The 16,409-nt window shown below is 42.9% G+C and overlaps 1 protein-coding gene across 1 annotated transcript; it reads right to left on the bottom strand.

The window, feature by feature from the left end:
* Window positions 1–610: 610 nt before the first annotated feature.
* LOC129595239 (atrial natriuretic peptide receptor 1-like) lies at window positions 611–8,195 on the bottom strand. The gene is made up of 21 exons (XM_055492176.1): window positions 7,646–8,195; window positions 6,985–7,048; window positions 6,233–6,546; window positions 5,883–5,926; window positions 5,685–5,723; window positions 5,444–5,524; window positions 5,055–5,192; window positions 4,920–4,967; window positions 4,666–4,848; window positions 4,051–4,180; window positions 3,908–3,992; window positions 3,683–3,798; window positions 3,337–3,392; window positions 3,096–3,245; window positions 2,832–3,023; window positions 2,439–2,754; window positions 1,698–2,043; window positions 1,237–1,456; window positions 1,019–1,160; window positions 892–940; window positions 611–817 (listed from the first exon to the last, which is right to left on the bottom strand). The coding sequence occupies exons 1-21, from the start codon at window positions 7,980–7,982 to the stop codon at window positions 634–636; spliced, it is 3,234 nt and encodes a 1,077-aa protein (XP_055348151.1). The 5' UTR covers window positions 7,983–8,195; the 3' UTR covers window positions 611–633.
* Between the last annotated feature and the right edge of the window lie 8,214 nt (window positions 8,196–16,409).

Below are 16,409 nucleotides of genomic sequence, written 5' to 3'. Positions count from 1 at the left end.
ACGTTCGTTACTGTTGGTGCGATAGACGTCGTTATCACTTGCAACTTCGTGCCGCTATCGAAGACGGCAACACATGTACGGGTAGTCATAACTCACAAGTGCAGAATGACACCGACAAGTGAGTGCAACAAAAACGTTCTTACCTTGGAAGCACAAACGTACTGTACTTCCTCATGCAAATTTCAAGGACATGAGTTAAGACACTCTTTGTAAAGGAACTTCACATACTTACAACGAGTAATCTTTGTAGCACGCGTCGGGTGCCTTTTCGGAGGCAGTTGTTTCAACCAGTGATAAAAAATTCGGAAATTGCCGGTACGTATACTCACCTGCGCCGTTAAAATAATTACGAGTATCGTAGACAATACATAATTATATGCACAATACGACTAGTACGGAACGCGTGCAAGATAATTTTAAAGGCATATTATAAATTTTTTCGGTGCGACCATCATCTCATTATGATTTTTGCTTCCATTTTGTTATACACAAATTCTGAGCATTTGTTGCGCTGTAGAAAAGTAAATTAATTTTTCTTATGGCCGCACATTGGCGAATAATATTGGCACTTCGCTTGTTATAGGTACGACTATAGACAACTTCCACCACTGACACGCACTGAGCAATCAAAATTCAGAACAGCAACCAATAGGTCAGTACTCGCTTCCGGTTGTGTATGGCAATGCGACCGCGCGGCACAATGTGGAAATGGGGAAAGTTATCCAGCAGTACATCCGCCGTAGTCTGACTGAGATGGATGCGGTCGCCCTCCCCGTACTGACACATCTGGCTAGCGGTTTTCACCGCTTCCCCAAACCTGGCACAAAAGTTTAAAAGCCATAAAACTGAGGAGAATTCAAGAAACCTGTATAAGCGACGTATTAGTCTTACAAGTAGTATCGCGGCCGGTTGCCGCCAATCACTCCTGCAGCGCAGCTCCCTGCCAAATATAAAAATTTGTAGAATTATCTGTATTCGTCCCCATAATGCGTTAACACTTCGTTATGAGCATTCATACCCGTGTGTATGCCGATGCGCAATTGTAACAGATTAATATCCTCCCGTCCCGACGCCTCGAACAAATGCTGCATCTTCTGCGAGATAAGGCACATTTCTCGAGCATGCTCCATGTGACTGACATCCGGTATGCCGCACGCCATCTACAACGCTGATTTATCAAACAACGTCCAGAAATCTGAATGGTTGCTTGACTGTAGCATATGTACAGCTGCTCACCATGTAAAGGTCACCGGCAGTGCGCACTTTATGGACGACTAATCCCGCCGTGGCCGTGTCCAGGACTTCGAAAAAATGGTTCATCACCAGGATCAGCTCGCAGGGCGTGGCCCGGCTCAGAGGTTCTGCCATTCCGTCAAGACTGCTGAAGGAGATCGTCACTGAATCGTACACTTCGGGTGTCACGGCTTCTCCGCGTTGTAGTCTCAGCACCAACGTTCTAATAAATCCAGGTATGTGCTTTATAAACAAATTGTCTTATTAACGCTAATACACCGTGAACGATACCGGAAAAGTCAGTAAAAATATTCAGTAAAAAACATCTTCAGTAAAGTTAGTAAAAGTATGCTATATTGTTGCTATACAATATGGTATAAAAATAAATACTTTAAAAATATGCTATATTAATATGTATATGATTTTTATTGATGCTATACATATACAGTCATACAGGTATGCACCTGGGCAGCATCTCTTCCAGTAGGCGGTCGTACTTGGCTTTCTCCGTAAAGAGCATGGCGGTGCGGTTACTGACTTCCTGCTCGAGCTGACTGGAGTAGAGGAGAAAGCGTTGCAGGACATTTTCCCCATAGGACAAGCGACCGCACTTCAAATCCATGCTGTCCATGATGTGGTGCACCGCGTGGCGGAGATGGCGAAGGTCCGGCCGACGGAAGGGATTCTCGTCCCAGCAGTGCTCAATGAGGTCGATCCACTCGGGTTGCAGCTCTTGGTTTGTGAAAGACGGGCGGAGAATGGGCTCGTTGCGCAGAATGCCGCTGTTACGCGTCAGCGCTCGCAGGATTTCTGCACAAATTATGTGGAACTGAATGAAAAGATCACGAAGTGACAGCTGATTATTGCATTAGTTGGAGCCTCCAAAAATCAGTGGTTTTTATGCGCCTACAAGTTGGAGGCGCATAAAAACCACTGATTTTTAAGACGATTGTGTTGCAAATGTCTAACAGATATATGAACAGAAACAGTCATGAAGCGGCAGGATTAGAACTATATATACCATGGTCATTAATAAATTTTTATAATAATAATATTTAAATAGGACATGCTAATGCTCTGAGCATAAATCGTAAGTAAAAATAATAAAATAAATGTCATATTGAAATTTATCAGTTTGTTATGTAGTTATAGAACTCGTATAAATAACAGGGTTCATCAGCTCTTTGCCGAAATCTGGAATATACCGTGCGGATCGATGCCGTGATCATTTTGGTAAGGTTGTTTGGCCAGCAAGATCTCATAGAGGATCATGGCCAGGGAGTAGACATCGGTCAACTGACTGGGCGGGCACTCATGGCGCAGCACTTCCGGTGCCGTCCAGAAGAACCGTGTTGGATCGCGATAGCGCCGATTATTGTCAGCCGGCAGCTGCAGCAAGTTCTGCAGCTGATAACTACCGACTTGGCTAATCCGCAGTGTAAAGTGTTGATCAATAAGGCACCGGCTGCCGGATAAATTCCCGTGGAATTTTACCGGCTGTGTGTGGATAAAATTCAGGCCCTGTAAGTATACCTAATGTATTGCAATTGCATATAAAAATGATTACTCATACACCATTATTTTTGCAAAAAACTAACCTCAACTAAGTTACAGACTAATGAGCAACGAAACTCAACATCCACGGTGACGGAAGCACTCTGGAAGAGATCATGCAGTGACCCGCGGGGACACCACTGACTGACCACGTGGATCCACTGCAGCCGGCCCAACGATGGACCGGCATACAGTCCCACGGTGCGATTAATACACGGATGTGTTACTCCACGAATCTACACAATTGCAATCATAATTCATGCATAATACAGAGCGTAGTAATATCTGCGACGAACAGGTATTACCACCTGTGACATTAGCAGTTGTAAAGAGGGATTGTAGCGCGTCATCATGCTGCTGGCGTTGTTGCCGCCAATGGGCAGCGTGTGCAGACACTTCGACCAGATGTAGTTGCCGTCGTACAGCGCTTTACCCACGACATGCGCTGCTGCCGTTGTCTGGTACGCAAAACGAAATTAATATGACTGCGAGGGCTTCGTTAGTACTTTTTTACAGTTTCATGAATTTTATAAGTTGTTAGCTGATTACCGAACTTGGTTCCATCATGTCCAAGCGACTTCGCGAAAACCATGCGTAACACGAAACTCTCTGGAAAAACCGAAACCTTTGAGTTCATGATTATGACGAACACTTCCATCGTTCTTTTTTAGTTATACATTCTATCTGTACAACGTGTACAAATACCATCAAATGTGACAGATAAATTAGTATTACTTTTACAAATATTAAACTAAAGCTGAAAAAAGCATACCGGTGTAAAGGTATTTTTAACAATTGTAATTCATAAGTATAAAAACAGAATACTGTATAGAAATACATATAAATAATTATGATTTATGGGCGTAGATAAATAACCACATAAACACATTTTAACTTGCCTGGGGCGGCACACGTGTCCAGTGCATAGAATCCTGCATGGAGACACTTTGCACCAGCAGCGCATCCAACACCCAACTGCGATCGCTGATCAGGGCTTGTGCTGCGCGTGACCTTTATTTATCAATTGTCTGTCAGTAAACAGTTGCATTTGCGCGTCGCACAACCATTTTTCAAAACAACTAATCAATAACGATTGCAGCGGGAAAAGTAAATGAATGACCTTATGCGGTATCCGGCCATGATCGCAGCCCCGATCGCCACACATACCGCTCCAATTACGCCAGCCACAATCGGCACATAGTCCGCTATCCAAGCAGAATCACAAGATAATTGCGAGCGATATTGAAAGAATCTTTAGTGTACCTGGATCGTGGCACGAAAGACCTTCGTATCCGCATACCGGGACGTTGGGCGGTGGACCGTAGCCGTTGGGCCAATAAATGCTACTGACGTTCAGGTAACGTTGATTTTCGCTGTCCCACTGTTTAACGACCTATCCAAAAAAAGCTACGGGTATACTGCCAGTAAAGCTGCTGTAAAAAGCTCGGCAGGAAGAAAAAAATTAGCAGTATTTTCAGAAAAAATTTAATGCTAATTTACGGAAACATAATATGTATAATACGTTCGTTTGCTACAGATATGCACGTTGTGCTATATACGAGTAAGTTCCATTTCTGTCACTGCACTACAATGTGACTACATTAAATCCCATATTACAGTATATGTATGACCTTTAGATTCTTTATCGTCGTTGTTCTAATTTTCTTACTATAGACAGACGCTGGCAATTACATATCACATTTAACCAAAAAACATTGAACATAATCTTCAAAAGCTTTCGACGAATTCGCGGTCAAGTGACAGTCAAAATTAATATGGTCCGAACCAGAAATAGATAGGTAGCAAGATATCCCGTATGTAGCAACATGAGTATAGAAGTATAATTACTACAGTAGTATTTTGCTGATGTTCACTTACTTGTAAATAATCTCCTGTCGGACTGCTGGCGCGTAGACTTAAATTGACCACCGCATCCCCGAAGCGGCTAACCCCGGTAAGACCCACCCGGGAGTGGTAGGTGCGGCGTAGAAATTTCCCGGCCAAACTCTCCCCGTCTTTCCAGTCAAACGCCGGCTCCGATATGTACGTTTCATTCAAAACCTAATCAAAAACCTTTGCTTCAAATACATCGGTACGTGCAGTAAAGGTCACTGTCTCTGCGCCATACTGACCTCAGCCAGCATGAAGACGCCGGCATATGTGGCTTTCAGGTATGGTGACTGCAGGGGATACCGAAAATAAATAAATCAGCCATATAAAAAATTGAGAATAGCCTGCAATTTTGTTGGTAATCGCGGACGGTGTACCGGCTCGAAATAGGTGAGATTGTAGGTGGATCGGGAGCGTTGGCGACATTCGCGTAAGAACGGATCCTTCTCGTATTCCTCTCGTTCTGGATGTTCAGCGGCCAATAACAGAACCGATTCGTATGCGGTTTTGGCTATCTACGAATTATAAAATTAGCAGCATTATACGAGGGTAATAGAGTAAATCGTATTATAGACGTACTCTGTATCATATCATATGCATGCTGTTCCAGATGTTTTGCTAAGGATGCCTTTGGCTTACAAGAGACATTGTGTTTACGATCTACGTAATAGAGGTTTCGTTTACTGGAACACCCTTGTATGCTACCGCTAACATTGTTAACTTGTAATTATTTCCGCCAGAATACTAAATGAGCGCATGCACTTACCAGATCATCGGCATCATCGTATTTCCAAGAAAAATTGCCGCAGATCTGCATATGGTAGAGTGATTGAATGGCGATGTATATCTGCAAATTACACGATCGCTTGAATTACTTTTCTGTATAAAATATACAATCACGACGGTCATGGACAAGTTGCAAGCTTTTCACCTATTGCTACATAGTACACAAATACAAAATGCTTGCTGCAAAGCGGTAATAAAATATTATTTAAATATGGACATACGTAATCCCCGTTTGTCATATTTTGTCCGGCAGCCGCAATCTGCAACAGTGTACACATGTACAGATAAGTTACCATTTACCGCGATAATTTCTAAACTGTTCAAAACTGACAAAAAATTTAAGCCAGAATTCGAGCGGCTGTTTCTTACATTTAAGTCACGTTCTCGAAAACAAAACGACAACAATTTATTTTGCTCACCAAAGTTCTCCGGAACGAATTCGAATGGCCAAAAAAGATCATAACTGAAAACAAAAGAAATTATTAAAGCAAAAAATCCGCTACCGTACTGCACATAAAAAGGTCAATTTTGATTTATCCTGGAATCCTAAAAACTTAATACTTGCTAATATGTATTCGAGTTTGCACTACATTCAGGAAGATGCAGTAGTACTTTGTAATTTGCATTCGATGCAAAATTATTTGCAGTTTTCCTTACATAAATCAATGATTTTATGAAATAAAAGTTCTAAAAAAATAAACATTGGTCCATATAAATAACACGAGGCGATCCATAATTTTTTCATTACTAGTAAATAATTTGCACATACTGCGGCTGGATTTGCGGAATTCCGCCAGCATCTCTAGCAGCGTCCACGCCGGATCGCCCGGCACATTCAGCGTGCGGAGCGTCGTCTGGAATTCCTTGCCGACACTGGCATTCTTCAGGCTGTTCTGTGTGGCGCTGGTCAGGGACTTGTACATGGGACTGGAGCCGGTATCCCACACCAGGTAGATATTGCGCCACGCCCAGTCCTCCAGCAGGGTGCGAATGGCCAGCACCACGTTGGAGATGGTCCCGGTGGCCAGGGAGATCCACGTGGGATTCATCCGGCGCTCCTGCTTGAAACCGGCGTCCGATGCCCTATGTATACATGACGCACAATAAATAAATACCAATACATAAATAAAAATCGGTACAGTACATAAAATAGCCGCCGGCAGTGTGGTTTTCCGTATAATGTGATACGATCTCTTAATAAACGGAACAGCCCAAATTACACTGACGGTTATATCAGGTTATATCCACGCATCGCATAGATTGGTCAGATGCCAATTATCAGAATTTATGAAGCATGTGAGCCGGTTGAAAAAATCCCCGTGATAACTATTACATAGTACATTCTGCCGGCGGCGGCGCTATTTAGGTTTTATAGTACGTATATTAGACAATTTTTCTAATGCAGTACTGGTACTCGGTACAAGGTCTGTTCGAAAGCTCGAAGGGAAAAGTAATCATGTTATTGCGGTATTCTCCGAAGGAATTCGACGTTTCCGCCGGATGCATGATGCGGCGTCTTACGTTGTAATTTGCAAGATGTTCCACTGTGACGCTAATAGACCAGTCGTAGGCGGATCGTTGCAGCCTGTAATCGCGTTAATGTTTCATGCGTACATCTCAAAAAATTAACAATTCGATTAAAAAGATGGACGAGGTATTCCTGGGTTTCCAAGTACTTGCAGGATTAAAATATGTATAAAGAATAAATGTATGTATATGTATAAATACTGTATATGATATATAAATATATGTATATGTATATGAATATATGTATGTATATGTATAAATTTGTAACAATTTCGCCATGATTTCAGTGTCAAACAGCACTAATCTACTGGCAAATTAAAAAGGCAGCTGCACTACGTATGCATAGCAAAAACTTGCATAACTTTCAATATTATCAAATGTTTGGTTAAACAAAGTAATGAAAATTTGGTAGTATATATACTGATGCGTTAAATTTAAATGCAGAAAACCATAAAACAAAGCAGTAATGATAAGTGGTATACTAAAGCAAAATGCTGCGTAAAGCTTTAAACACAATTTTGATTTTGATCAATTTTTTGTGGATTAAAGAAAATACTAAAGTGCTAGGGTATACATTATAAATACGTTGTTACAACAATTTGACAAATAAATAGAAAATCCTTTATCACACTAGTATAAGTACACCGCAAAATACCGGGATTAATCATGGTGGTGAGATCGGCCGTCTCCTCGGTCCGGTAATAGAACTCCGCCAGCAGGGCTTCCACATTCTCCACACTATCACAACTGCCTTTCGTGTGATTCAACAAATACGTGTGTGTAATATTCAGCACACTCCCGTATCGTTCCCGTATATCCTCCAGCGCCATATCATACGCCGGTCCCACATAAGGTATGGCCCCGGTGTAAATCGGTTGGCTGTAGCCAAAGGTCATCAGGTTGACGTTCAACGGACGCCGTCCACCGCCAACACAGCATATTACGGTACTCAATAATAAGAAGCATGCAGACAGTAAATATCGGCTAGGCATGGAAAATAGCACGATTCCCGCATGACCATGCTAATCACTTTGGCAGCTTAGCAAAATAAAATGATCAAGGTTGGAATGTGAACGCTTACAGCGAGCGGCTGGCTGGATCGATACATGCGGGATTCTAGCGGCAATTATAACCGGGATTTATAAGCCAATCATGTAGCATATTAGGAACAAATCTTCTGGTGGACGGTGTGGCATCGATCGTCCAGCGGTTCCTTTAATTACGCATAGTGCCGCGGTGGTTATTAAATCAGCTGATATATACAGGCGGGGTAAATGCCGCAGCCGGATTTGTACGGGAAATACATACCGGCAGCTGCGCCGATTTATGGAGGAATATTACGGCAGCCGGTGTAACGGCACCAGTGTTATTCATATCGTACCGGAAATGCGCTAGCAAAAACAAGCGCGCAAATTGTTGTTGTTCCCTCGATAATAAACACCCAAGAAACGAACAGATTTGCTCGTGGTGGTAATTTTTCCTCTTGGCGATTTAAGGTAGTTCTACAAAGGTGAATGTAGCAGTAACGTTTTTTCATTTATGCCGTACCGCTTTCGACCTCGGTCATTGTGACCGGATGAGTGAAACACTATGATGGAACACCGGCTAATTAAGTCATATATTAATCAGGAAGATCCTGACAGCAATCCAGGTGGAAATGCGGTGCATCGATGCGGTAGCTGTATAACATTGTAGCTATAGGAAACCATCTGTTGTCTCGCATTTGTATGGATTTGTTAAATGTCAATGCGCTATAATCAAGTGAAACCATGTGCCGTTAATATCACCGATTCACCATGGTCAGGTTTTAAAAAATGTTCAAAAGCACGGATTAACACATGATACTTTTCGTTATACAGATATAGTACATAGTAGATATACTTCAAAAGCACACGATATCGATTTATGGTAGAATTATACGAGCACAGCTATTGCAAGCATTAAAATGTATTGCTTTCGTTGGAGTTGTTACAATTTAAAAAATGAAAGAGCACCTAATAAATATTAAGAAAAATTAACGTAAAAACGCCACCCTATGAAATCTAGAAAAAAAGAAAACGAGGTTTTTAGTCATAGATCTGGTACCGGAAGTAAGCAAATATGAATGCAAAATAATCATTTGATAATGTTAACATGACAAGTAATATGGTGCAGGTATTTGAGTACCTTGGTTAGTTACAACTGGCGTTGCATACTGACGCAGACCTAGACCGGAGTGTTTTAATTATCATTTTAACGATTACGAGCTGATCAGTGCTGTTGGGTTAAGCAACTGCGTTAATACTACACAGCCCATGAAACAAGCTGCCCCAGGAAACAAGCGGAGGCCGCGATCAAAATTAAGCCGGGGATTTTTTTTCGATTTTCCTAGGTAAACTGTCGGGGCGCAACAGGAGGCGGCGGAGGTGGATGACGCGGACGCCGGACGTAGGAGGCACGCGGGGTCACCGGCATCGTGTCTAGCCGGTGGCGCGCAGACACGGTATCAGACTATAGACACCGGAGTTGCCATGCTTAACGATAAAAGCGATGAGAGCCAGAGCGCCGGCCGCTCCGGAACAGAAAGCTACCGTACAACCGTAGTAAACGAGTACGAGCACATTATTATAACGTATACCATAATACCTCGTATATAGCAGCGACGTTAAAATGCAACCGCATAAATATTTTGTAGTTATCGTTGCATACAAGAATTTTAGTCGAGCAAGTACCGGGTAATCAAGTATGTGGTCGAGTAATCCATTTCAGGTTTTGAATTACACCACTTTTACAAAAATTAATTAGTTGTTTTGCGATCTGGTTTTATACAGATGCCGGTCAAATGAAGTCAATAATTATGCCGATTCCGGTTAAATGAAGCACAATGCTGAAAGGAATATCAAGAGTTTATAAGTCGTGGTAACTGTAGGGCAGCATTCGTCTGCGTTCAGTTTATCGACTTACATCGGATGCCATAATTATTTCGTTGGCTCGTTTTAAAATTAATTAAGTAGAGCCAGCCTTACTGCGCATTATTCCGTCTCCTTTAAATATGGGAATGTCGACAAACGTTATTTCTGTAATAACTAATAACTATGTACGAGCAGTTAAACAACTCAGTCAAATAGCGTCACTCACAAAGGCACGAAAAATACTACGAGTAAACAAAGACTAATGAGCTCAGAGTCAGCACCATGTAAAATACAGTAAGTACTTGTACTCCGAAGTACGTTAGTAACACCATATATATATAGATATACATATATAATACAAGAAACAGCCTCGGCTTCGCCTCCGCGTTTCTTGGGTTCTAAACTCCTTGGCCGGTTTACGGATTGTTAACTAGAACGGATAAATCTGAAAAGCCCGATAACAAAAATTTTATAAAAAAATGGATGTTTTGGTTTCGTGCAGTCGAACGCAGTTACTTTGACTTTACAGATCATTTTTTGTTAAATTTTCTTAGCGAAAAACCATCCGAATCTAATCACCCACGAGAGTATCACATTACAAACTAAAAGGACGCTAAGACTGGACAGTGGTGCTAGATAGGTCACCCATTAAGAACTTAGCAGGCCCTGCTCTGTTTTGCTCAGTAATAGTGCAGTTTGGTCATACGTTCACCTAACGGGCTCTGTGCACTGGATAGCTTTGGTAGCTCGGTCACCCACCTACCTACCGGGATCTATGCAAAGGACAGTACTGGTAACTCGGTCACTAAATCACTTAACGGAGTTTATGCGCTGGACAGTAGTGCTAGCTCGCTCATTAGATCACTTAACGGAGTTCGTGCACTGGACAGTAGTGGTAGCTCGGTCACGCGTTTACCTAACGGGCTCTGTGCACTGGACAGTAATGGTAGCTTGGTCACCCATCTACCTAACGGGATCTATGCACTGGACAGTATTGGTAGCTCGGTCACCCATCTACCTAACGGGATCTATGCACTAGACAGTAGTGGTAGCTCGGTCACTAGATCGCTAAACGGAGTTCGTGCACTGGACAGTAGTGGTAGCTCGGTCACGCGTTCACCTAACGGGCTCTGTGCACTGGACAGTATTGGTAGCTCGGTCACGCGTTCACCTAACGGGCTCTGTGCACTGGACAGTAATGGTAGCTTGGTCACCCATCTACCTAACGGGATCTATGCACTGGACAGTACTGGTAGCTCGGTCACTGATCACTTAACGGAGTTCGTGCACTGGACAGTAGTGGTAGCTCGGTCACGCGTTCACCTAACGGGCTCTGTGCACTTTACAGTATTGGTAGCTCGGTCACCCATCTACCTAACGGGATTTATGCACTGGACAGTAGTGGTATCTCGGTACTCTTTCACCTAACGGGTTCTGGGCACTGGACAGTGGTGGTAGCTCGGTCACGTACTCACCTAGCGATTTTTTGACGCACTCAATCACTAGGTGAGTGACTGACCGAGCTCAACCTGTCCAGTAAGAAATATCGCTAGGTAAGGAGAAAAATCGCTAGGTGAGGATGTGACCCTGCTACAACTACTGTCCAGTGCACAGAGCCCGTTAGGTGAGCAAGAGCAAAGCCCGCTCGATGACTCACTCACCTAGAAATTCCGCTCAGTGGGCAGTAATGGTGTTTCGGTCACTCACTTGTCTAGTGATTTTTCTTACTGGTCAGTGGTGGTAGCTCGGTCACCCACTCATCTAGAGATTCCGCTCAGTGGTCGGTGATAGTGTTTCGGTCACTCACTCGTCCAGTGATTTTTCGTATTGATTTTATATTTGATATTTTTACATTTTATATCGGTTGATTTTAAACGTGTTTCGAGCTCGGCAACACTGGCAGCAATGTTTGAATAACGCGAGTGTTTGAGTAAGTACAATAATTTATTTATTTTTCGGTTTAATTAGAGTGATAATTATGTCAATTGGTATTTTGTATTGTATCTAGGCAAATATTTCTAAGTTTCAAGGTGACCTTTAAGATGGGTTGGATCAATCTGGTCTTGATGCCGACTTGATGCCGGCTCGATATTTTCATAAAAAAAACACATGCCGGCCACTTCTGAACTATCCCGGATCTAATGGCGTTGTCCGTTTTTCCAGAAGTTTTATGGTTATAGAGATCTCAAAACTATGGGGCGCCGCGCGTAGTATAGATCTTGTACTTAATATACAACAGTAATATAACGGACTACATCCTACTCTAGCGTATCAAATAAACCATAGCAAAGCAGGTAAGCTGTTCAGGGTTTTAAAACTGTAACAACTGTAGCGCAACAACTGTAGGCCGTTGTAAATTTGCTAGTTAACTGAAAATCTTCCCCACGTCAGCAGATTCTAAAGGAAGGGAAAGAACAATCAGGGCAGAGCGAGCGAGATGAAATAAACGACGTTCGCTAAGGTACCGCTTTTTGTCCAAAGCGAAACACCTCCCCGAGTCCAAACAGCGCCATTCTGCTCAGCTTGGACACATCCACAATTCGCAAATCGGTTTCTACCCATGATCTCGGTGTTCCGTCCGCGTGAAACCCGTTAAACCTGCGAACAAAAACCCGTTTATTCCACCTCCTGCACATGGCTCCAAACGAAGAGCAAACGTATAACCGCAGTACTTGAAAATCCACCACTCTTCTACGATTACGGCACTGTGCACGAGAGGTCGGTACGCGCGGGAACAAAGACAGAACTTTGTTCCCCTGGCCTGTCGCCGTCTGTATGTGTGACAACTGAGAATTTCGATTGGGAACCGTTTTGGCATTTGCTGCCATTTTAGCTGTTTATTTTCCCGTTGCGAACATATTTTTTGTGACTGCTACACGTCCAGGCAAATCAAACGCAAACCCAAAAGATATCCGAGCCGGTTACCAATTTTTACACTTCGACAATAATATCCTCTTGCCGGACATCCACCACGATTTTGGCTTCGCATTTAAAGTGTGGCTCAAGCATGCGTTACGCCAGCGGTTATCATGCCGGTTATCACCGAAGGGTACGGGATCAAGGTTTAATTCAAAACAATGTCTGTATGCCCAGCTAACATTATCAATGAGGACGGCTATACCTAATTGGGAACTCCTACGATTTCGTCGATATAATGAATACGAGAAAATAACTCGTTTTCAAACTAAAATTCGGAAAATCTGCTTTGTGGGCCGTGTGGCTACTGGGACCATATATAGTACTACACAGTCTATACTTACGTGCAGTATGCCAGTGTGCCATTGTGTAGCCGGCGTTTCTAATAATTTAATCTTTGACTCTAAACAGTAAAATGTATGTATTCTGATAATGCCATTACAGAAATGTGAGAAATGCGGAACCAAAAGAAAAGCAGAAGGTAAACTAAAACGCACTGCGCTGAGAAAGGTCGAAAGCTATAACGCCACTCTAAATGCAGCAATTGGTATACGACTGCTCAATTTTACTAAACGCAAAACTGCTAAATTTTACTAGACGTAAGACTGCTAGATTCTAGACTGGAAGTGGACGCAGAGCAGAATACCGTACGTGGCAAAATACTGAGAATATTCATAATTTTTAATTTACTGACTTCGGATTAATCATTTTCAGTAAATTCAATTTATCAATTTTAAAATAAACTTACAACGATAGATTTACGCGAATGCTGTCCCATTCCTGCGGATAAGCGAGTGTCTGCACCCAGCGAGCGTGGACCTTCTTGATTTGTGTATGAACGTCGTCCGGAACGGGCGGGAAGTTGTTGTCCAAAGCCCACATGAATCGGCTAGTCAAACTCAGCGATTCTTGACTGCAATCCAAAATGAGCTGGGGAATCGTGATCTGCAGTTTATCAATCTCCAGCACATCAACATGAGAGATCGGTTTCATCCACTCCCTCTCATGGGGTGGCAAAACCACGAGGTCACGCAGAATCAAAGTAAAAAATATTTCATGCAGCGCTCGGCCGAAAATATTGCTCTGTTTCCAGTTGTGCAGCAAGATGCGCTCGCTGTTGTCTTGGTGAAATGTTAGCCATGTTGTCGCATTATGCATCACTCGAAATTTTTTGTCGTGAGATGATGACAAGCTACTACAGTCGAAGTCACGTTGGTATCCGGAATCGGTAATCGTGTAATCTTTGAAAATTAAAGTAGGCACCTTGATCTGCATGGCTTCCAACAAACCAACTAAATAATGCTCGTTGAAAAAAGGCTTCAATATAGCAAGACTTTTTGTCGTTGAGCTGATGGTACGGCTCAGAAGAGATGCTACTTTGTAGCAATTGATGTTGTCGGAATCTGTTTCTATAGTACACATTTCCAAACAGACTTGGATATGCTCAATTGCGCCACGACTGCTCAGGAGCTGCTGCCATAAAGTGCATACTCTGCGAAACAAAGAAACCAAATAATTAATAATCCTAGCGTAGTGAAAAAAATATATATCGCGTATATACTTCTACAAAAAAAGAGGTACCGGGTAATCGTCAGTACTGAGGGAGTAGCGATTTGGGATATACATATTTTCGTAGGATTCTTTTATGTTTTGCGGGACTATCTGTACACTCAAGCTAAATGAAGCAAAAAAGATCCTGAGACACGAGGATATACTCGCAATATTATCTGTCCAATAACGCAGGCCAGGCACGTCCCCGTCCAGTCTACGCGATAATAGAGATACGAACGTCTCAATACCTTTTAATCCTCATAAACGAATGCAGTTCCACAAAAGAGAAAATTTCGCTCAGGAGGACAAGCGGCAGGTAATTAATACAGGCATCTTCACTCAGTTGGTCAGCTTGCGAATCTACAAGAACCGAAAGATGCTGTTAAGATGATGTTTGTAATATCCGTATATAGAGTGCGATCCATATAAAAGCAAATGTACCACTAACAAAAACAAAGTAATGTACTACAAACAAAGATTCACTTAAGTCTCACATGTACTACCATAGTATATAAGTACTTACATGTAGTACACCGCCTATCAACGAACAGATAATATGCAAGACTGTGTTTTTTATATAAGCTATATTAAAGTCAAAACATACGCTAAGTAGCAAAACTTCTGTCGGCGTTTTGACCACCAGAATAAGAATTTTTGCCGGCATCTTGACCAGACAAAACTTCGGCCGGCACAAGTTCTGCCGACGTTTGGACATTGGCCTTACGCATCTGTCTAGCTCAAGGCACTTAATTTTACATTTCGCCAGACCTACCTAGCATACGTATGGGTTCTGACTCCACGTTTTGCCAGCAAAAGTAGGAAGCACAACAACATTTCCCATCTGTTCCGTATGGGAGCTCCTCACCGCCGCTAAAATCGCTGTGAATAAACGGCGGCAGGTCGGCTCGGCTGGCTAAATGGGTCAGCAGCATTTCCGACAGGGCGGTGGCCATCCGCTGCGCCGTCTCTGAATCTGCTGCCAGAGTCAAGACCACAAACATGCATCCATCGCGTAGAATTCGAAGATGAAACCGACAGCAATCCGATAAGTTGGTCATCAGCCGGTGACGCCTCATCGCGTCACGATAATGCTTGATGATGCGAGATGGGTCGGAAGCGTCCGCGAAAATATACTGCGCTCCGTCAAAGGGAATAAACAGTGTTTTGAACATTAGCCCGTTGACTCGGTACAGCAACGGCGGCTCGCTGACGACGATTTGGCATTTGTCCACCAGTTCCATGCGAGCCTTGTGAACGCCCTCATTTTCTCCGCTTTCCACTCTGACGTAAACGATCTGGCAGGATTGGCACCCACTAATGCCGCCCATCACAACGGCAGGTTGAAAACGAAATGGCCCGTCGTCTTCATCACGAAGTGCCGCAAATAGTTGCATATTTCTACAGCTTGCATATTTACTAGCATCCCTACTGAACGGCAAGGGCCATACGCAGCCCGCATGGATCCAACTGGCTCTAGATCTGACCTTTGCGGACCGAAAGTCGATCAGCGCGAATTCTCCGGAGATATCCTGAATGTGGCCCAGCCAATACGCGTCGTCATCGTGGCGTACGACGACCGTGTTCTGATAGCTCATCTGCTGCGCATCAGCCAACAGCCGCTCGTACGGAGGCATTGAAGTGAAAACCATTCTGTTCCGACCCTCGGACTCCTATAAGGAACAGCAACAGATGTTGACAACGGGTATATCCACAAATGCCCTCGCTTATATATAGAGCAGAAAAAATCAAGAAAATGGCTATTCTCACTATCTTGGCACCACCTTTGGGCTTCGGCTATTGGAGTTCTTCGGTGTTTTGCGTTTGAAATCGAAATTGTTTCCCGGGCTTGAAATGTTTTGTAAGGGTAAAATTAGTTTTCCGATACCTTTTCCCGGGCTTGAACGGGTAAAATTAGTTTTCGATACGGATAATAAATCCTTGTTTTACAATTAAATATCTATATGCAGATCTGACAAATGTGAAAAATGAATCCCTGATTCATTTTTTTGAAACCCTTAGCAATCTGCTTATAACTCTGTACGGGAAAATTTTTCGAAGATA

This window comes from Paramacrobiotus metropolitanus, unplaced genomic scaffold (assembly GCF_019649055.1).
Source record: "Paramacrobiotus metropolitanus isolate TYO unplaced genomic scaffold, Prichtersi_v1.0 Parri_scaffold0000075, whole genome shotgun sequence".
Lineage (NCBI taxonomy): Eukaryota > Metazoa > Tardigrada > Eutardigrada > Parachela > Macrobiotidae > Paramacrobiotus > Paramacrobiotus metropolitanus.
The sequence above is the reverse complement of the archived record's forward strand: the minus strand, read 5'-3'. Positions and strand labels throughout refer to the sequence as shown.